The 23,539-nt window shown below is 42.0% G+C and overlaps 1 protein-coding gene across 3 annotated transcripts in view; it reads left to right on the forward strand.

Annotated features, from left to right (window-relative positions):
* Positions 1-23,539, forward strand: part of AFF2 (ALF transcription elongation factor 2) — a 417,511-nt gene that overhangs the window by 289,598 nt on the left and 104,374 nt on the right. For all 3 annotated transcript variants that reach the window (XM_077308979.1, XM_077308981.1, XM_077308980.1), the window contains exons 8-9: positions 7,709-7,760; positions 22,756-22,793. In XM_077308979.1, the coding sequence (XP_077165094.1) occupies positions 7,709-7,760; positions 22,756-22,793 (90 nt within the window). The remainder of the gene's footprint in view (positions 1-7,708; positions 7,761-22,755; positions 22,794-23,539) is intronic.

A 23,539-nucleotide genomic window follows, 5' to 3' on the forward strand; every position in this document is an offset into this window, starting at 1 on the left:
AAAGGCTATAGAAGAAAGCTCTGCATTTTACCTTTGATTCCTGGATATGTTTCAGCCACTGACAAGACACTGGCACACCAGACAAGCTGGACTGTTTAAGGTCATTTTTTCTGGACTTAGAACCTGCCAGATCCCAAACAGGTCTTTGTCTCCTGAGCATTGGTGGGCAGGGGAGTTAATATTGCAATTTATTCTAGGATGTATTATTTTAGTCTCAGACTCCTCCACGCCCAGCAGTGGAGCAGGCAGTTATTAATTCCTCATGCTAAATAATGTTATAAAACAAAATGAAAAGCAACATACTGTCACCTTTTATAGATGGCTGCTGTTCTCTCATTGTAGAACAAGTTTAATATACCCCTTCAGGCAAATCTTGATAGGTCCCTCTACCCGAGTTTATTAAACAGTTTGCATCAATAAAATGCCCCATTGTTAAATTTACTTTCTCCTTATATATGTAGTCTGGTGAACTTCCAGTATGCATCATCTGCACGGATAGATCACAGGCCATCTTCTGAGATGTATCTCAGATGCCAATTTTCCTGAATATGCAAGTTGCAGAGGATGTACTGAATTTGGCGAATTTTAGCTTTCATGTCTGGATGCTAATAATGCTGTGTGATTTTCATGAGAGCCTGAAAGTGGTTGTACCTTTTCCCTACCCACACTGCAGAATGCAGTTAATTGTTTTCAAATGATAATTAACATTTACTGATATATCTCTCACTAGATGGTCAGTATGGAACTTGTGGATCCCACTGAGAGCCAGTGAACAGCAGGGATTTACTGTAAGACAGAAATGCTGTTGTGTCATTCTAAAAATGTTCTTTTGAATAATACTGGTCTTCCTTTTCTTTCTTTCTTTTCTTTACTGTAATCAAAATCAAAGAATACCATCTCAAAGGACAGTAGCTCCCACTTGCTTAGTAAAGACTTAATATCTGAATTGCTTAAAAGATTTTCTTTACACGTGAAAATTAATGGCTTTCTAGATAAAGACATTCTCTTGCTAAAATAATTTATTTAGCCTTATCTTTTTGAAATTAGGAGATGAGAGGGAGAGATGAGTAATGAAGTGCACTTTCTGATTGTGAGTTACCTAAAAGATAACCACAGGGGTTAGTTTCCTCTTACCAGCTGTAATTACACTAATTATTGATATGGTGCTTAAGGCAGATTGAGTGTGACAATACAAAATGGAGTGTTTCTTAGTAACACTAGATTCCCCTCCCCTGCATCATTTGGGAAAAAGAAGCTCAAACAAGAGGAGATTGTGCTTTCTGAAGCATGGGTGCCAGCCCACCTGAGTATAGGTTTGGAGAGAGGTCTCTTCTGGAAAATTTGTTGGAATAGTTTTGCTTAAATTCCATCTGATCCTACAGCTTTTGACTTGAGTGAACATCCTTTCTTCCATGAGCACAGCTACTTAAATGTGAACAGTTCACTCCTAAAACCAGCATACAGCTAGATGAGCATGGGAAACGTGTTTAATTTATTGTCTCACAAATCTTTCTCACAGTCTAGATCCTGCCCTTACTCTAAGGTGCTTAGTGCATCATATGTACTTCTCCACTCTTCGATTTTATCTTTCAACCACCCCATGAGACAGGTTGAGTTGAGACAATGACTGGCTCTTAGTTAGGTACAGTTTCATAGCTTCTTGGGGATCCAAATCTGAGTCTCCCTTGCACCATTCCTTGGGTTACTACTGCCAGGCTCTGTTCATCCTTTACAGCAGGGGTAGTCAAACTGTGGCCCCCCAGATGTCCATGGACTACAATTCCCATGAGCTCCTGCCAGAAAACGCTTTACAGTCTTGGTTCCTTCAGTTGACCATTCTTTTTTTGAACTCAGTTTTCACTGAATTGTATAAAGAAACCTCTGTACAAATATATGTTTTCAATTAAATGTAAAGGTAAAGGTAAAGGTATCCCCTGTGCAAGCACTGGGTCATGTCTGACCCTTGGGGTGATGCCCTCTAGCGTTTTCATGGCAGACTCAATACGGGGTGGTTTGCCAGTGCCTTCCCCAGTCATTACCGTTTACCCCCACCAAGCTGGGTGCTCATTTTACCGACCTCGGAAGGATGGAAGGCTGAGTCAACCTTGAGCCGGCTGCTGGGATTGAACTCCCAGCCTCATGGGCAAAGCTTTCAGACAGCTGCCTTACCACTCTGCGCCACAAGAGGCTCTTGCGCCACAAGAGGCTCAATTAAATGTACGAAGTAGTAATTCCAGTCCTCATCTTTTATATGGTACTTGCATATAAAGATTTCTGACTCTGTCATATTGGTGGCAAGAAAGGACTCACAGTTTGAGTCTAATTGCATCTTTAAGTCCAACAAAGTTTTATTCAAGCCCATGTGAGCTTTTGTGTGCATGCACACTTCTTCAGACAGTGAAATCAAAGAAGAGTTGGTTTATGTACCCTACTTTTCCTTGCCCAAAGGAGTCTCACGGTGGCTTAGAATCGCCTTCTCTTCCTCTCCTCACAACAGACACTCCATGAGGTAGGTGAGCTTGAGAGAGCTCTGACAGGACTGCTCCATCAAACAGCGGTATTAGGGCTGTGACAAGCCAAAGGTCACCCAGCTGGCTGCATATGAAGGAATGAGGAATCAAACACAGCTTGCCAGATTAGAAGCTAGCACTCTTAACCACTCTGTAATTTGGTGGCCAGTTGGAATTCTGAGAGGTCTCCAGGCCTCACCTGGAGGTTGGTAGACCTAGATTTTGCAAGATTGGAGTGTTTAATCCACCATATAACTAATACATGGATAGTCAGGAAGAGCAAACGAAAAATAAAAAAGGCAAGATTAATCAAATGCAGTAACATAATTGTTGAAGAAGTGATTGTGAATAACAGACAAAATGACGCTTGATGCATATAAAAAGTTGGAGAGCAGCCTTTCAACTTTTTTCCCATTGAGAAACCCCTGAAACATTCCTCAGGCTTCAAGAAACCCCAGAAATGGCATGTTGGTGCAGAATATGGTTGGGAAGCACAACTGTGTATATGCCCACCTGGGTCACCTCTCCTTTCCACTCTCTCCAGGTCAATCTTTGGCCATTTTGAAAGGGGGGGAGAGCAAGTTGACATGACCATATATGGTCATATCAATAATGTTTAGTAATTTTTTAAATATATAAAAATTAATTCCCACCCATTCAGGAAACCCTTCCAGGACCCTCAAGAAACCCCAGGGTTTCATGAAACCTTGGTTGAGAAAGCCTGAGAGAGAGAGAGAGAGAGAGAGAGAGAGAGAGAGAGAGAGAGAGAGAGAGAATGGAAAAATCTCTTGGAAAAATCTCAAGGGGAAACATTCTGAAAATGACTTACACATTTTGTCCAATGAGTGACTATCAGATTTCAAGATTTATAGGGGGAATGTTTTAAAACAAAGTCTCTTCTTCCTCCATAGGATTGCTTTACCATTTGTTTCAAGTTCCCTTGACTCTCCACCCCCTTCCATTATAATATTCCTTAAGGAAATTAATGGTTAGAAGGTTTCATACATAAAACATATGCATACATATAATTCTGTCTGATAAATGGTTTAAAAATACAGTTTCAGCGTGTCGGATATTTTTGTGAAATACATCTGTATCCCATTAGCCCTTTGCATGGTAACTCAAATTGCCTCTCTAGCCAGCCAATGTTACATAATTCAGAACAATACATTTGAAATAGGTTCTCTAATAATAATATTTTCATCTTTCTCCAAGGAGCTTAGAGTGGGAGCTTATTTTATCCTCCTAGCAATCTAGAGAGGGCTGATAGTATTTGAGACAGTAAAAGGCCCAAGGTCTGTTACCCAGTTAACTTTATGGATTGTGTAAAGATTTCAGTTCAGGTGTCCCCAGTCTAAGCACTTCACCCACTCTGGTAGTTGTATATGGCATTGTGGCTTCAAACATTCTGTCCCTTTTACTCTCTTCAGGAGGATTTGACATAGTCCAAGCCCAGAATTCTACAAACTCTGTCAGGTGTGAAAGGTTGACAGAGGATCACTCCACCACTTCTGCCTCTTGGGTCATTGGCAAATGGTTCAGACTTCTATAAAGGCATAGCTGACGACATCTTATTCCACCTGCCTCCACAGTCCTATGGTTGTGTGGTTGTTTAACCAATGTATTGAGGGGCCAAAGGACACAGTGTACCCATCATTTAACAGCAGTGGCTAGAGAAAAAAGACAGAATGATATCCTTGGATGGAAAAAAGGCATAAGGAAGTTCTGTATCTATTTACTCTCTCTGTCTTAAAAACATCTCTAATGAAAGGGTGCTATAAACCCTGCACACTTAGATTGATTCCGCAAGGTCAGAAAAGGCCAGGAGGGCAGTCATATGGCAAAAAGGATAATCCCCGCTTGCACATGATGTTGCCGCCAGGGTGGGCCTCTCCTGGGCCCAGCGCACATTAATCGCCCATTGCCCCACTTTAAGGTGACATGGATATTTTCCATTTTCCCTTAGGAATTCCAGGGACCAACAGGACCTAGCCTGGCAGAGGCCCATGTGGATATGGAAGAGCCAGCTCCACCATTGCGGGGCCAAATGGGGCATTTTTTTTTTTTTGCATTAAAGTGGAATTGCGTTCTCCTGCAATCCCACCTTCCTGCAAACAGACCCCTCCTTCCGCTGCCCCCTTGTGTGGCAAACCATTCCATCTCAGCTGCGTCTTTCAGGACGTATACATCCGGGGCAGACTGGGTCCACTGCCGAAATGCTGCAACGCAACTGGGGGTGGCCTGGAGTGGCTCCGCTAGTGTGGAATCACCCGCAGAAAACAGCTCCAGCAATTCTTCCTTTTGCTTCCTTTTATTTTCCTATGATAGTTTTAGTACTTAATAAACTTGTCCTTTGCTTACTGCAGAGCATTTCCCTCCAGTCCCTAATTAGTTCCTTGAGAGGACTATGCTTAATGTAAGTTTCTGTGTTTGGTTTAGCCATCCCTCTTTGTTTTGTTTTTTTCCATTTGTCTGATCTCCACTTTCCTTTATCCTCTCTGTTTATTTCTACCAGAATGGGTCAAACATGGTTGTTTAACACAGAAGAGAACAAAATAGCATGTGTTGAACAGAGGGAAAGGAAACCCTTCAGTCTCGATTAAAAACAAAACGAATAATTTTCCCCCATAGATCTTTATATTCTTTTAAAAAATCAACCCAGAAATATATTGTTTAAAACTTTCCTTTCTAGGTTTTACTGATTTAAAAGAGATGAAGTTTTGATGGGAGGGTTTAAGATGGGAGGGTTTAAGAGGGTTTAAGCCAATGTTGGCCATAAGCCTGATTGTTCGGGTGCTATTTTTGTAACTAAATCTTAAAGGTGTTTGCCCCTTGAGAATAATGCAGTGTACCACACCGATAGCAAGAAAGGGTAAATAGAGGTTCAGGCAATCTGTTGTCCGGAAGATCAGAGGCAACTAATGCCACAGTAGAAATATAGATGGCAGTTAGATAAACACGCAGCCCAGCTCCCATTCGTCACCGGAATCCAAACTGTTAAAGATTAATATTTGCTGAAGGTTTCTAGTTTTAGAAGAAAAAGATCTCTGATCTCAGTTGCACATTTACGGGTTCATGCTTGACAGAGGCATCTGTCACTGATTAAAAGGTTAATGATCAGTAGTTTCAGGTCTAGATATTTTGTAACAGCTGAGCTACCCAACAACAGAGGTCAGTAAAAGACAGATGACTTACAAACCAGTGAACCGTCTTTCTTGCATTTCTTAAAAGTAAGATGGGAGATATAAAGTGTGTGTGGGGGGGGGAGGGATTAGAACAGCCATAGCTTATGGATGTCCACTGTGCATATTTTGAAATGATTATAATTTAAAAGGAATATCAAACCGACAGCATTCAGAAACAGTGGCACTTTTCATTTTATGCTTGGCCTTAACTGTCAAATCCTTAAGTGTCAAATCCTTAAATAGGAAAGAAAAAAAAACGGAATGGAGACTAAATCGTGAGGTTGCTAAGTTAGAACTCATTAACAAATTTTGATCTCTCTTTAAACATTATTAATGGTTTTCTTAATACAATGCTGACCTAGCATTGATGGGAGGGTTTAAGACCAAGCCAATGTTGGCCATACGCCTGACAGTGAAAGGTAGAATATTTCAAAAATGGTACAAGCTGTGGAGAGCAAGTCTTGCTGAAACCTAGAAACATGACGTGGACTCTTTTATAGGAGTCAGGAAGCATCAGCTGACCCAGTCTGACGATTTATCTGGGGATGGCAGTATATCCTTATCCATGGTTCCTCTATATATTTGTGAAACAGCCTGGGGGGTGGAACGTGTCCGTCTGTCCCTGATTGGCCCTGCCCCTACAGCTCCCGTCCTCCGTCCCTGGATTCTAACCTCTTCGCTTCTTGACTACAAGGGGATCGTGAAATGGCAACTCTTGATGTTTCTCAGACTTACTTACTGAAACTGGTTATTATTTGTCACCATTGTATCTACAGATATTTAACTTTGAATTTCCAAGCCATTTCATGTATTTCATTCAATAAGCTATACCCCATTAAAGAATAGCCTCTTGTGGCACAGAGTGGTAAGGCAGCGGACATGCAGTCTGAAAGCTTTGCCCATGAGGCTGGGAGTTCAATCCCAGCAGCCGGATCAAGGTTGACTCAGCCTTCCATCCTTCCAAGGTCAGTCAAATGAGTACCCAGCTTGCTGGGGGGTAAACAGTAATGACTGGGGAAGGCACTGGCAAACCACCCTGTATTGAGTCTGCCATGAAAACGCTGGAGGGCGTCACCCCAAGGGTCAGACATGACTCAGTGCTTGCACAGGGGATACCTTTACCTTTACATTAAAGATTGTGCCAGAATTAATTGGTATGGCTTCCAGTTTGCCATAGTATTTTGAAACTGATACATCTTCTTTCGGTATCCTAATGTGTATGTTACTTCTTGGCTACACTTTCACATTATTTATTGATCACAACAACTTTTTAATGAGAATGTGGCTCATCAGTCTTCTTGGGGCATTACTCCTAGCAAACTGTATCAAAGGGAAGACCCATAGTAAGTGACAGAGCTTGTGCTTGGCACACAGAAGGACCCTCATTCAATCCCTGAAATCTCCAGGTAAAGGTAGCAGGTATTGGGATAAACCCTTCTCTGTCTGAGGGTCAATGCCAAACAGGACAGAAAATTCTGAGGTAAATGAATCAGATTCTGAGCTAAATGAATGTGAACTAATGGAATCATCTGATATTGTATGAGGCAATGAAAAAAGCCTAGAGGTATTATCTGGAACTAAGGCATTATTACTGCACGTTTCTGCCGTGCCCCCAATATAAAAGTTAAGAATGATCTCTGACAGCTATTAGGTGATAAGACTCTGTGTTCAGGTAGTAAGAGCCTTTGGTAGGTGATTTAAGGCTTTCATTGTTGGACTGTTGTTGTTATCATGTGAGAATTGTAGCATTATCTCATATATCAATATCCTACATTTGAGTTGATGATAGACAAATATCATAAGTAGATTCTCATCCGTTCATCTTTTTCCACCTCATCCTTCATATTCAGCGTAGTTGTATATAAATTAATTTTGTGAATCGGTAAAGTTTGCCTATTGAAATTATCCTCTTTACAGGTCCCAGATCTGCTTTCAAATACGGGGAGCCAAATTAACCTTAAAACGGATTCATTTCACGTAACTATTCTTTCTCTCTTTTTTTTCTTTTCAAAGAATGCTTGAAGATGATCTGAAACTCAGCAGTGATGAAGATGATAATGAGCAGGTAATGTTTTTTGACATCTTTGCTCCTCATAGATTAAGAAGCCTTTTAAAATGTCCAATAAAAATTGCCAGTACCCACAGATGGAATCTTAAAATATAATCAGTCTAAAAGGGGCTTCTGAAAGAGATCCTTCAGTTCTTCGGCATCTCTTTCGATATGATCGAGAAGGCATCGGACTTTGCCAAGGTGAGGCAATCATGACAGATCGGATCACCACTGAAAGGATGTGTGCTGGCACATGGGTTCATATAAGAAAATGTGACCCTTTATGTATATGGGAACCAGGTCATAAAGGGCTTGAAAGAAACTAGAAAATTAATGAGATGTTTAGTACAATATGTGCAGCTGCTGCACACCAGGAAATGGACAGCAGCAATCACAGGAACATTTTCCTGAATCTAGTCTTTGTTGAATAAAGCTGGGCTTACTTCTAAGAAGAACTGCTCAAGATTGTTTCCAGATGTACAATGCACCAATTAAACATTCAAAATAATCTGCAAGGTCAGTTCCACGTATCCCATAGCTTTTCTAATATCTACAGCAATCCATTCTTGCCCTTCCAGTACTTATGATGACATTTCAGGTGTGGGACTAATAATTCAACCTTCTCATGAGGTTATGATTCATCCTTCATTACAGGTGCTCTAGTTTTATCCCAATGAAAGTACTCCAAGACCATTTGTGTAATGGATGTTTCATGCCGGGCTGCAGGCTGGAGTTTTAGTCGTGGCAGGTTGTCCCGCCTCTTCCTGCACCCACATAGGGGAGCATTTGGCCCGGTGTACCTCATCCGCCCCTGATCTGTGCTCCTGCACGGGAGCTGGGGCAGCAAAGTTCTCAATGCGTAAACAGTCCAAGTGGCTAATTTCATTCTGCCCTTCCTAACTCCCATTTTTCTTATTTTGTTGAGTTTTTCTGTAATTCCTACCAAATGGAGTAGGCTGCTTTACTGAGACATGACTTGAGTGTAGTTCTCTTATTGCCTCCTTTTTGTCCACAATTCACTGAATTAGTTTCAGAAGTCTCTAAAGAGATGGAAAATTGGGTACTGAGCTGCAGTATAACAGGAACACCCTCACCCATACCTCAGTCCTAGGTGTAAACTGCACGGAGCTTTTATTCCAATCCTAGGATGATTCAATCCCTGCCGTCTACACAGAATGTGATTTCCGTTTTGATTTTGGGCAATTTAATTCCAACTTCATATTTAACCCAAAGCCTTGTAGAGGCCAAATTCACCATTTCCCCTTGCAATGTACAGACCTGAGATGAAAATAAACTGGCACTCTGGTTCTTTCAAGCAATTATGATCATTCCCAATTTGCTTTGTGCTCAGTATACCAATGAACTATAGCAGGATCGTGTATTTTTAAGTCCTTGTTGTTTATTAATTTTGTCCAGCCCCTTTGTCTGTGTTCTGCATTTTGCCAGAGGAATATCCCTCTTACCCTTTAAAATGTGTGTCCTTAATTTAAAGCACATTGCTGGAATGTTGTGTATTTTGGACCACAGCAACTGTGATACCAGACACTTGACTCATTTTCTTACTTTATGTATTTAAACCCCTTTTTGGCAGAACAAATTGTTGAAATGGATCTCTCTCTCCCTCTCTCCCTTCCTGCTTTTGCTTAAATGATTTCATGTTTACATGTGTGGATCTCAGATAACCTTGTGCTACATAGCCACCTCTAGCTTAATCCTTCTTCTTAAGCTAGCTATAATTCTTCATTGAGTATTTCTTCCTGCGCCATGTTTGTATTTGATAATTGTAGGCAAAACGAATTGCTTAATTGCTCAGAGGCACTAAAGCCTTAGGCTGGATTTTGCCTCCTTACATTACAGCAGAAAGTGTAAAGCACTTATATCCAACTTCAAGCTAGAATAGCCTGTCTCTTTTGTAGATACCTCCATTTAAAAATGTGCTAATTCAGAAGCTAAGACGGGGCTGTTGTAAACAGATATGGTTCCCAAACCTGCTTTAACAACAGTCCTACTTTTCCCATCCATCTCTTTCTCCCTCTGACTTCTCTGTTTTAAAGCTGGATTCTGAACAACTCCTTTACCTGTCTGAGAAAACCCCACTGTTTCTATTTATTTTGTTATCAGCCGAAAAGCTGAGGAGCCATTTCTCAGTAATGACATCAATACTGCAAACACACACACACACACACACACACAAATATGGAGACCAAGGTCATCTTGTCAAAGTTATAGAAAAATCAGATGGATTAGGAAGAGCCCAGCTACCAATAACTTAGATAAAGTATTTGAATGTAAACTGTTTATCCACCTTTGAGTTTCACTGTAGTCTTGCCAGAATGATGTCCCCATAAAAAAATAAAGAGCTGCTGGTTAAAATATTTTTCAAAGAAAAATATAGGTGAATTAGGTTTTGAGTCTTTTTTCCCCCTTTAATCGTCTGAAGTGAATAATTACTTTTGGCCACTAATAGAGATGTGATGCATAAGATTCTCCCGATAATTTTTTTGCCTGTCTTTTCAAATCTCTGTTTCAAATTCATCAGATGTTTAGTCCAGCCTCTAAATTTACCTTGAAATATCTTTTTAGGCAACAGTTGGGGAACAGCTCTAGTAATTACCACAAAAAGGATAGACTAAGATTTAGCAGTTTGAATAGGAGATAACCAACACAGAAAAAGGAAACTTATAAGAAATGTAAGAAATGGGCATTTTAAAATATTTTCTTGTTTTGTTCCCTATCACATTGGCCCATTATGCACGGAGTGGAAAGTCTGCATTCGGGGTGGAATGGCAGCGGCTAAAATCACCAATTATGCACGCTGCAGGCGGCAACCGGGTGCAGAGTCAACTTATGCCGCCGAAAAAGCCTCATTAGCGAGATGCGGAAGAAAGTGGAGCTTCCTGGGACCAGGGCGCAACCAGAAGCGGCTCCGGAGTATCTGCGTGCATAATTGGATACTCTGGGTTTTGCCGCCGTTGTGTTTCATCCCGTGCATAATCGGTTTGCTTCGCTTCTTCCTCCTCCTCATTCTCCATGCCACCGTTTCAGCGGCCGTGCATAATAGGCCATTGAAACGGCAAAAAGAAAACAACCTCACAAATGAATACATCTGCCCTCTCCCTTGAACCTTTATTGGTTAAGATTTGCCCTCACTGTTTCATATTGCCCCTTCCACCAACAATGAATTAAATAGAATTAAGTTGATCAGCGTATCTGATCCACTGATAAAACTGACAGTCTTACAATCATAGTTGAATTCTGAAGTAATTGTGCACCAGAGATTGTGCACCTTTGACAATCATCTCTTTACTTCGAAGAAAAAACTGTAGGTGAAAGAGACAAGAAATCAGGAGAAACACAGACAGTCAGCAGAGCTGCATTTACTGCCCTTGTGTCTCTTTATAATGGATTGTAATACAATTAATTGCTTTTAAACTACTCAGTCCTGCATGCGAAGTCTACACTTGAGCCTTGCTTAATAAGGGCAGCAATGCCTTGCATCTCTCTTCCCCCCACCCCCTTTCTCTCTCTCTCAGCACTGTTGCTGCTGTTATCTTTTGCTTTTGCCCTTTCTTCACTGGAGAGTTATTCATTGATTGAGAGAAAGAGAGAGATGAGGGGCTGCTACAGATTCCCTGAGGACCAAGATAAAGAAGACCTTCATCATAAAGGAGAATCTAAGGGCAGCAGTTGCAAGCAAAGAGAGGGCAGAAGCAGGCCTTTCTGATATGTCTCTCAGCAAGGCAAAAGGGATTTTAACCCATGTGGGCTCTCCTCAACACAATAATAATGGGAACACAAATATACTCTCCAGTTGTGGAGAGCGCAAATGTGAAGATTCTCTCCCTCCCACCTCTGGGATGTCGCCTTGCATCAAGGCTCCTCCTGGAAGTCAGAATGACTTACCTGTTGCTTATCAAGAAAGGCTCATGCTTAAACCCACAGATGATTTCTAACATGGATGCCGCTTTGCTTGGGGATAAAGAATCCTTGGAAAGAAAAGATCTCTGAATGTTGGCCTTTGAAACTTTGAATCATAGAGGAAATGAGGACATGAGAAGCTTAAAGTACTACTATTATTGTTCAATTTATTCAATTTACTAATGATCCTACATGGTTTTGGATGCCTTCCGTATCTGAAAATGAAAGATGGTTTGTGAAGCAAAAGCATCCAAAGTTATATTCAAACACATATTAACATCTTAAATATGAACATGCTGTCTCATAGAAGTGATGCAAAGGATATGCTATCACTTAATAACTGTGTTAAACTTTGGGTGCTGTGTACACAGGGAAACATGAAGCTGCCTTACACCAAATAAGATCATTGGTCCATCAAGGTCATTGGTCCATGCAGACTGGGAGGGATTCTTCAGGGTCTCAAGAGGAGGTCTTTCACCTGTTCCTTTTACGTCGAGATGCCAGGGATTGAACCTGGGACTTGATGCATGCCTTAACTGCTGAACCATATCTCCTCCCTTGTTCAGTCTCTGGCGTCTCCAGGTATAGCATCTAACAGAGCAATCCTAAGAGAGGAGCTGAAACAGAATAGAGGTCCAGTTGACCCCAACCCTGGCATAGATAGGGCCATTCCAGGAGGCATGACATCCTGCTCTCCACACTGAGCAGGAGCAAATTTGTGTTGGGAAAAATGTGTTGTCCATTGACAGGACACTGACTTCAAATCCACTCTTTCTACCTCAGCTGTGGCCAGGCCCATAGAACCACAAGCAGCTCAGGATACCATTGAACTGCACACCCAAACAGCACACTCTCCCATTCCAGCTGTGCCCTTCCTTGGGACCCAATTACACACACATACAACTTCTGCACTACAAATGGTTTCAGGAAGTCACCCCAGAATTCCATAGGTGGGTGCACAGTATGGTATGCTGTCTGACAGCTCCCTGATGGGTAGACTTATAGCAAATGCACATGCACCCAGGTGGAGGACACAACAAAGACATGACACCTACCACCACTGGGTGAGCACTTGGAGGGAATACACTATGCGAACAGTCCACATTTTGTGGCTGACTTCTCCCAAATTTCAGCCCACACAGGTACATCAGGCCCTCCTCCAGGATCCCAAAGGGCAGTCATATGTGAACAGGTAAACAAAGCTCCCAGTCCCCAACCGTCATACCTCCCCTGGGACTACTATGACAGAACCGAGGTATACTGGACAGAGTGTCTTTCCCTTCTGAACCCAGCAGCCATGGGTGCGAGCAGCAGGCTCCCAGATACACATAGACGCCATGCACCATCTGTTTAGATATATTGGGACCCACCTGAAGCATGTTCTGGGGGAGGGGGGCCACCATGATAGCCATGGAACAGGCTGCACACTTAACCAGGTGGCAGCACACCCCTGGCCAAAATGCTATGGCAGCTGACAAGCACGTAGCAATCTAGTTGGTGTCTGGGCCCCTGGCACCCCACCCACCTCTGCCCCTCCTCCTGCTATGCCTCCAGTGGAAATGGAATGCAGGTTCCCGTGGGGCTGTCCAGTAATGCCCCCTCCTGACTGATAGTTGGCCAGGGCTTGTAATGGGAGCTGGAGTGAGGTAGAAGAGGAGCATCTCTCCTGCCACCAGCCGCTCTCCACTTTCTGCCAGTGATGGACGCTTGGCTTGGCCTCCTCGATTCATGGCTCCTGTTAGTCCTGCTTGCCCTGTCTTATCACACTGCTCCTACCTTGCAACAACACTGGAATGGAACACTGTGGCTAGATTGCACTTTTCATGGCAAAGTGAGAGTTCAAACCTTGGCACTTCAATTACTACAGCAAGCTGGCTCTATACAGGAGCATGGCCATTAACATCTCCATGAACAGAGGCAGCCTACCTCTCAACTTGGGATGCTCTGGAGAAACAGCCGAGGAAAGCCATCAGTTTTGTGCCTGTTTATGAGCTTCTAGAGATATCTGGCCCTGACCCTGGATAGCCCAGGCCAGCCCTATCTCATAGGAACTTGGACACTAAGCAAAACCAGCCCTGCTCAGTACTTAGATGGGAGATCAACAAGGAAATCCCAGGTTGCTATGCAGAGGCAGGCAATGACAAGCTACTTCTGTTCATCTCTTGTCTTGGAAACCCTGTGAGGTCACCATAATTTGACTGTGACTTGACATGCTCCAACATAGGGGCATCCAACTAGATAAAACCTTTGTATTAATGGGCCTTTGTTTGATCCAGTAATTCCTCTGATTAACTATAACATAGGTGTTGGTAATTGCTTAGCCATGGATTGAAGCTCGCCATGTGCCGGTTGCAAAATAAGCTAGAAAAGTCATCCCAATTAGACTAACTGTGCTATTTGCCTTCTGGAAGAAGAACGTGAACCCAGAAATATCGCTGGTGTGCTGCTATGCATTCGGGAAATGAGACCCATCACTGCAAATGCAGCCTTTCAGTAACCAGCCTTTGTACCATCCTCAGGGTAAGGCTGACCTAAACTATGACACTCAGACTTCCAAATGTAAAATTGCCAGCTTCATGTCACAAGAAATTAGCAAAAGGCAGAATATTGTCCCGGCACAGCCCCTCAGGAGACAACACATCAAGTTAGCCATAGCAACTTAGAATCATTGCAAAAATGTACCAGTTTCCCTGGACCTCAAAGTTGCAGAGGTCAGTTTCTTGTTGCTTTAGCTATGAAGAACCTAATATTAGCATTGTGAAAGTTGGTATACTACATTAGTTGCCATGGGGCTTTGGACTTGTACTGAGGAGATCTGGGTTCAAATTCTGATCAGCTATGGAAGCCATTGTTTGGGCTGGGCTTGACTAGTCACACACAGACATATGCACACACATATACTCAGATATGTTTATCTCAAAAGATAGTTGTAAGGACAAAGTGAAATAATTTCCATGGGGTTAACTGTGACTGTAATGTGAGTATCGCGTTTTTTCTAAGTGAGTATCTGAAGAGTGTTTTGGTACTGACCGTACACGGTCTGGGCCCAGTGTACCTGAGGGACTGCCTCTCTGCCTAAACCCCTCAAAGACCTCTGTGCACAGGGTCAGAATCCACCTCCAACTGGCTAGTGATCCCTGACCCCAGGAAAGCCTGCTTAACTTCAACCAGGGCCAGAGCCTTCTCTGTCCTGGCCCCCACTTGGTGGAACAAGCTCCCAAAGGAGATCAGAACTAAAACAGTTTTGCAGGGCCTGCAAAAGGGAGCTCCTCTGCCAGGCATTTGGTTGAGGTCAACTGAAACTAACAATATCCAATCGGCTCCTGAACTTCCCTCCCATAATTCCATATGCCTGAACTGACCAACCATGGGTCTCTTAGATTGTGTCAGAATATTATTTTTTCAGTTTATTGCTACTATTATTATTGTTATGCCATTTGGCATAACTACTGAATTTCATGTATTGTTCTTCTTCCTTATGTTTCATGTGAACCGCCTGAGCCTCAGGGGAGGGCAGTATATATATTTAATTAATTACATTAATTAATATTATTGTTGTATTTATTTCCCACCATTCACAGAAAGCCACCTCATGGCGACTTAATGATAAAACCCCCACATAAAACACACAATATCCCCATTAAAATATTCCCATTAAATCCTAGTGGCAAAAACCACCCCCACAGCCAGTAGCAGCTGCATCTTGCAACAACCTTACCCAGCAACTCAAGATTCGAGACTGGGCGAAGTCCCATGGATCCAGCAATGGTTTCTTAATATTAATATAAATGTCATTAATTATGAATAAATAATTAACAATGATTGGTCACTTTAATTCCTAACTCAGGAAGTCCTCTCCCCACTGGCGGGAGGGGGGGAATTTAGAAGAACAATGAAGACAAAGATAATAAGATCATACTAGTGAAGGGGAATGAAGCTCAGTTACAGACCAGTGGCTGGTACTGCCATCCGCTGTCTCGTAGCAATCTAGCTGGTGTTATCTAATCTGACTGGCAGTGGCTGTCCAGAGTCTCAGTAGAGATGTCTTCTAACATCTGCTATTTCTGATCCTTGGAACTGGAAATGCCAGCAATTGAATATGGGACCACGTATAAGGCCTCTGTTTGTACCTGAGCAGGAAGTACACCTATGTGGTTCACCAACACAGTGGTCTTCAGAAACCAGCTGGGATGGTAGCCAAGGATATCACCCCCCTCCCCCCAGTAACCTGTTCTGATAGTGGATGTAGCGATGACTGCTAGAATAGCAGATTTATGAATGATGGGTCCACCAATAGTTACTAGCTATAGTGATGGAAGGAAGGAAGGAAGGAAGGAAGGAAGGAAGGAAGGAAACTAACAAGTCAAGACTTGAACTGTTTCCGAGTACATCACAGTTTTTTTATAAAGAGGGAAATGTTGTGCTTGTTTTATCCTTCAAGACCCCTACCTCAGCAAAGGAAGGAAGGAAAAATCCAAAGGTAATAAAACTTTGAATAGCAGTGCTTAGGAGGTGGCATCAAAGGCAGCTGTGAGCCTTGTTTGTTGGCCCTTTAATATCCAATTGTTGGCTACTTGGTGAAGCTGGATGCTGATCTGGATGGCACATTGGTCTAATCCAGTTGGACATCTCTTTTGTTCTCTCTAAAGTGCACGTTATGTGACTTATCCAAAGGTGGGAAGGAAAATCAAAAAAGACTTTTGTGTTGAACAACTCGCAGTGATGCACATACAAACCCACATACCTTCTGATGTGTAAAAATGTCTTAACAGTGGCAAATATGTCCCATTTTTATTCTACCCTTTCTCCATGGATCTCAGAGCGGCTCATAGCCCTACTACATCTCCTTACAATTATCCTATGAGATAGGCAAGTCTGAAAGAATTATTGGCCTGAGGTTACCCTGTACGTTTAATAGCTGGACGGGGGTTAGAACTTGAGTCTCTAGGGTGCTACACTGAAGCTTTTGACCACAGCAACAAAATGTCATCTAGTTAAGATGTGGATACCTGTGATATTTCAATCATCTCTATGTTACTGGGACATAACTGTGCAAATAAAATCATAGGGATATTATAAAATAAAGTGGCCAAACTGTCTGCATCAATCTGCTTTACGTTTTCCAATTACCTTTAATTATCTTAATGTACATTTTCCAACTCAAAAATTTATGGTAGATGCATGATGTAACCCTCTTAATGTCCCAAGGGTACACTTTAGGCTGTTTCCATTATGCTCCTGTCCTCCACAGTGGGAGCTCCCACTTAGGTCTAGTTTCCACTGGGATGGTAAATTTGTGTCTGGACTCTATGGCTTCTAGCTGCAGCTCATATTCTCCCACCTTCCTATGCACAGATAGGAAATACAAAAAGATTTCAGTACATAGAAAACTAACAAGTCAAGGAGAAGTCTAGGCTTGAACAGTTTTCTAGTACACGGCAGTTCTTTATAAAGAGGGAGATTTTGTGCTTGTTTAATCCTTCAATCCCTCTACCTCAGTGAGAACTAATCTCTACTACAAGTGATGCTGGGGATCCATGATCAAATCCTCTGGTGGGTAATTTAATCTCAAAAGGTTGTTTGTGGGAGGGGCTCATATCAGAACCATGATTCTGATTATTGAGGCTAAATAGCACAACAAAGGTCTGGTTGCAAATTTCTCAACTTCATATGCCTTGCAGCCATGAGAACTAGGCCACTGACTGTGCAATCCTGAACAAAGTTATACACTCCTAAATCCAGTACTTGAATGACGTATGAGGTCAGGTCTCCTACTTGGGTTTGACACCTACACCCACCCCAGTTCTACCTGCTATCATTTAGATGCATTTCAGGTGCTACCATGCTGTTGCATATGCCCCAGTCTCTAATCAATTTGACTGAATGCTACAGCTTTATCAGCAATGCAAATATATTAGAAGAAGTGCTGTCATGCCATCAATAGAGAGGTCCTTACCCACAGGTGCGTATCCTCCTGGTTACCACCCTCAGAAAGGCAACCCCAACTTAGAAGGGGGTAGCTCTGGTTAGGATGACACTCTAACTGTTCTGCCATACGTTCCTATCTAAAATCCCTAACACAGCACAATTGTTAAGATTTTTAAAAATATATTTGTAGAGCCTACACTGTCATAGATTGCACAAATATCTCATTAAGGAGGAAAAAAGGAGGAAGGTTTCTGAAATCCTTTAAATTAATAATCAGAAGTTCACATCACGTCTTAAAGAAATCAAACTTAGTCCATGAAGATGAGAAACAGAAATTATTAACTCTGTTGTCAGGCTGATGGAGGTTCAGTGAGATCATTTTGTTCAAAGATTAAAGGTGATGAGTACTAAAGTAATTGAGCAGGATGCCTATGACAATATTAGACTAGAGCCATTAAAGTCAGTAATGATCAAAAGTTAATTATCAAAGCAGAGCGAACTACTCAACACAGACAATTTGAGTCAATAGCTAACCATCCCAGGGAGGAAAAGAAAAGTAATTTGGAGATAGTATTTTCTTATAATGACATTATAGAGAAGATACATATTTCAAAGAATCCTAGCTACAAAAGAGAGAGGGAGAAAAATAATGTGTTCTTCCTAATCAGAAAAAAATAACTAGTCCTAATTGATAGACCTTCTGCACATGCTATGTTTTCTTGCAACAGATTTCTGCATTAAAGTATAAAGTGAATCTTTTCCCAATCTTGCTTTGATTTCTGTGTTCCTCATTGTAGGTGGAAGGCCACACAACTAGTTATTTATTAACTGAATAATGGTCATGTCACTAAGCATCTTCTAGGGCTCTTAAGTCCACTAACAACCAATAGTGAAAACATGTAAAATTAACTCAAAACATGAAAATGGGGTGGAGGAACCTTCTTAAAATAAACCATCCTTGCTAATAAATGTCAAAGGGATGGGTACATAATTTTTAGTTGCAAAATGGGGGGAGATTCCTATGGCAGCTCAAAAGACTAAATTTTATTGCGGTTCATGCTGTCCACAGGGTGCATAAAAGAGCATATGCACCCTGGAATCTAAATGTACTGACTTTCATTAGGTAATCTTTAGCGACTAGACTAGAACCCACATCATGGGCTGCACAAAGTAGTATCTATGCCACAGAACCTTCCATCACAATAAAGCTCTTCATTTTTAAAACATTTTATTTTCCTGGCAGCAGTGCTAACCAGTAAGACAAAGATCTTCTGGAACAACAAGGTTTTCACTGACTTTGAAAATTGAACGCAGCAAGGTTCCTGAAGTAGAAAGGATGCCAATGATAAAAAGGGCCTTACCTCCCTCGCAGGGTGTCTGTTGTGGGGAGAGGAAAGAGAAGGCAATTGTAAGCCACTTTGACACTACTTTGGGTAGAGAAAAGCGGCATATAAGAACCAACTCTTCTTCTTCAAAGCTGTTCAGACCAAGCACTAATATCAGGGCTCTCTCAGCTGCACCTAGCTCACGGGGTCTGTTGTGGGGAGAGTAAAGGGAAGGTGAATATAAGCTGCTTTGAGACTCCTTCGGGTAGAAAAAAGCAGCATATAAGAACCAACTCTTCTTCCTTACCTCCTACCATCCTCATAGCTCAACTTCAGAACCCAAAGGATCCAAACAAATCCTACTTCATTGCACAGTATAATACAAAATCTAAAGGTTCTAGTAATTACCTTCAAGGCCATACGTGGTCAGGGCCCAGTGTACCTGAGGGACTACCTCCTTGCCTTTGCCCCCTCAAAGAGCTCTACACTCTATTGCCACCAAGCGGCTAATGATCCCTGGCCCTAAAGAAGCCCGCCTGGCCTCGACCAGGGCCAAAGCCTTCTCTGTCCTGGCCCCCACCTGGTGGAACAAGCTCCCATAAGAGTTCAGGGCCTTGATGGAGCTAAAACAGTTCCACAGGGCCTGCAAAAGGGAGCTCTCCCACCAGGCATTTGGTTGAGACCAGGCACAACCAACATCTAAAGGGCCCCTGCCCCCCCCCCAGAAAATCATCAAGGCATTCTGCTCCTGGACCTGTTTGTATTATTACTGTTTAATGTTGTACCGTTACCCTGTTATTATCAGTTAGTAATATTAATGTTATAGTTATTTATATGTATGGTTTCTTGTATAGTTCTCAGTTCCATGTAAACTGCCCTGTGCCTTCAGGGTGGACAGTATATAAATGTAAGTAAGTAAGTAAATATGCAAAGATCTCTGCCAAAGAATGAGAAAGCCATCATAAGAAATCAATTTGTGATTGGAAGAGGAGAAAGCAAAGATTGCAGGAAGCCATTGTTATCCATACATAAATTACAACAAAGAAAACAGAAGGAACAACAGGAAATAAACCACTTATTAGCAAAATGCCTACCAAATTATGGAATGTGAGCCTTAATTTTGACAGGTAGGATTTGCCAACCTCTTGCAGTACAATAGCAGGAGATAAACCACAGTGTCACTGATGTCATGATGACTTTTCTGGGTGAAACCTTTTATCTTTTTATACCAGTAGGTTTTCTGAGCTCTAGGTGGCACCTGGTTAGCTATCATAGCTGATCTCCAGATAACCAAGATCAATTCCCTTGGGGAAAATGCATCCTGCTGAGGTCCCTTACCTCCCCAAATCCTACCTTTTCCCCATTCTTCAACCAGTCATCTCTTGGTCCTGTTACTTAGCCTTTTGGGTAGCCTGCCTTGACTTCTGTGTTGCTACATTCAACACAAAGGGCTATATAATCATGTAGATAGGTTTGGGTGGAGGGAATAGATTTGGTGAACATCTGCTGATGGCACAGATGTTATTAGGCCTGCTAATTCTGCCATCCTGGCTCTTCTTTTTCTGCACTGACTAGGGGTAGGTATCCCCTGGGTTTACAGCTCATCTCCAGGCAACAGAGGTCAGTTGTCCTGGCGAAAACGGCTGCTTTGGACAGTGGACCCTATGGCATTTTTCTCTATTGAGGCCCCTTCTCACCTCAAATCCCACCCCCAGAGTTTATTTCCCAACGCAGAGCTGGCAACCCTACTAGAGAGCAAAAGGACAGTCTTCAACGAATGGTGCAGGATTCCACCGGCACGTGTCCTATTATCTTCCTTTTTCTTTCTGATGGTGTTTTTGCCATCCCTGCTGACAGAGCATTTCAGGCGAAGAAAGAATCCAGAAACATGCAAACATACGGAAAGGCATCAAGATCAATTGACATGGGGCAGAGAATTCAGAAGCCGCATGTGCTTGCTTCAGCTTATGCCAGCGAAGTATGTATATAAACGATATATACGGAAGCCCTCACCATTGAAATATCCAGCAGCTTAAACAGCTTTATAGACTCTAGACATTCTGCCATCCGTGCCCCCAGCTGTGTTGCTTAGCAACATTTTAATTCAAGAAGAATGGAAGGAGATAAAATCCCTGCGGAGAGGGAAACAGAAATAAGAGGGCCACTGACAGATGATCTGAGTTGTTTCTTCTAATATACTGTGAAGATCACCGGCTCTTTTCATGAATGATAAATGGACTGTATACAGATCAATGGGTACAGCAATAAACTGGAACCAGGTTCTGTATCTGAGATGGTGCAGGCCGAGAGGCCTGGATAGTTGCTCATTTAGAAGAGTGTGTTTTCTCAAAGGTTTCACAAGAGGAAATTGATCTGAACATTTGGTCATCCCTTGCCCTTTTCTGTTGCTGGCTAATAAAAATGACTTCAGAGGCAGAGTCTGTTCTGCCATTATAGATGTAGTTTTCCTGATGCTGCTGTCAAGGACTGACAACAGCCAAGTTAAAATTAATATCTCAGACACAGCAGTAATTGGGAATGAAGTTGTCTGGTTGAATCGTGAAACTTTATCTTGAGCTTATACCATTATGGAAAGTAAAACCATGAAAATAAACTTTACAATAACGATTAAAACGTCGAGAAAAAAACGTTAAAGTCTTGTTTCTCTGAATTTCCAAACCATTGATGTCTTTTAAAAAATTAAACCAATGATGTCATGATGTCACTTCTGAGGAAACCTGGATATGACCTCATGACACTATAGAAATTGCTGGGAATTCTAAGGCAAAATAGAATCACTCAAGCTCTCTGGCTTGTGCATACACAATTAAAAAGAGACAAAATAACAAACATTTACACTAAATCCCACTTGTTACCCACTTTCTATGAAACCCTGTGGTTTCTTGATGGCCCTGGAAGGGTTTCCTGAATGGGTAGGAATTAATTTTTGTATATATGTATATGTGTGTGTGTGTGTGTATATATAGTTAAACATTTATTTATTTATTATATTTATATACCACCCTCCCTGAAGGCTCAGGGCAGTTTACATCAAAGAAGAACAATACAAATAACTCAGCCAGGTGATATGACTATATATGGTCATGTTGATCTGCCCCTCCTCCCAAAATAGCCAATGATGGGCCAGGAGGGGTGGGGAGGGGAGGGGCCCTGGGTAGGCATGTACACACCTACGCTTCCCAACCATACTCTGCATGATTGCGCCACTTCTGAGATTTCTTGAAGCTTGAAAAATGGTTAAACAGTTACTTTTTTCTCAATGGTAAAAAAGTTGAAAAAGGCTGATTTACACAATAGGTCCTCTTAATGTGATCATGGTGTTCATATATTGGACCACACTCCACAATAGCAACTTCATGTGGGTAGATGCACATGAAATAGAGGCCATAGACAAGTTTTGTGATTATCATCCAACTGTTTATTTCATATCTTTATTGAATCATAGAATCATAGAGTTGGAAGGGGCCATACAGGCCATCTAGTCAACGCAGGATCAGCCCAAAGCATCCTAAAGCATCCAAGAAAAGTGTATATCCAACCTTTGCTTGAAGACGGCCATTGTTTTTCTCTCTGACATTCAGTGGTATTACAAATATTTTTTTAAACATCAGCACATACCCATTAAAATGGATAAACTGTTGCTTCTCCTGCTGTATGTTCTACTTAATTACGGAAGCCCGTATTGTTGTGCTCATTTTCAGTTCTCAGAAATACAGCATTCTGGCTCTCCCCTTCCCCCCAATCTGGCATTTTCTGTGAAAGGTCACATTTGCTAAGGTCAGCTAACAACTCTTTTGCTTCCCTTTCTTCCTTTACAGGCTGCGGAGAAGACAAAGCCTCGAAACATTCCTGTAAAGTAAGTTATTTGAATATCCACTGGAAAAAAAAATGAATGAACTTCCAGCAAATTGGGCAATTAAAAAAGAGGCCTGTGCCGGAGCAATAAAAACAGAATTCAGGACTCAGGCTGCTCTGTATTTGCAGCCATTTTCAAAAGTCCCTGATCAGCAAGGACAGGCTTTCGATTTTTCATGACTCCCTGAAGACTGAATGCCCCAAGTTGTCCCTGGTTTACATAAATTAATATGTGGCATCTATGAATAGCTGCTAAATGGTATTATAATCATATTCAGAGCAGAGTTCTTCTAGCCTTCAGGGGGAGAGTGCCCATGCTAAAAAGATTATGTTTTCTAATTGCAATCCCTGTGAAGGTCTGACAGAGGGGAAATAACAGATAGGATGTGAGACACACAGGAATATTTTGCGCCAGAGTGCCAAGGTCTTACTAGCCTGTTAGTGCAGAATACGTATGCATATTGAAGAAAGCATCCATGCACCTTCAGAGATCTCTGCCATGAGATTAAAGCAATCTGCAAGACCCCTGCTTCGAACACATCTCATGTGGCTTTTGGTTACTTCTTTCCAGCTTGTTGTGGCCTGGTGTGTTGTTGCTATAAATGTGGCACCATAAATGTAGTTGGCATTTCTGCTGGGCAGAGTAAGTCAAAAAGGCGGGTCCTTTCCTTAAGGAGCTTACAATTGCATATCAATGACCGTTTACGTCCTGGAGGTTTCATGCCAGGCTGCAGGCTGGAGTTTTAG

The sequence above is a fragment of the Paroedura picta genome, chromosome 13, assembly GCF_049243985.1.
Source record: "Paroedura picta isolate Pp20150507F chromosome 13, Ppicta_v3.0, whole genome shotgun sequence".
Taxonomy (NCBI): Eukaryota; Metazoa; Chordata; class Lepidosauria; order Squamata; family Gekkonidae; genus Paroedura; species Paroedura picta.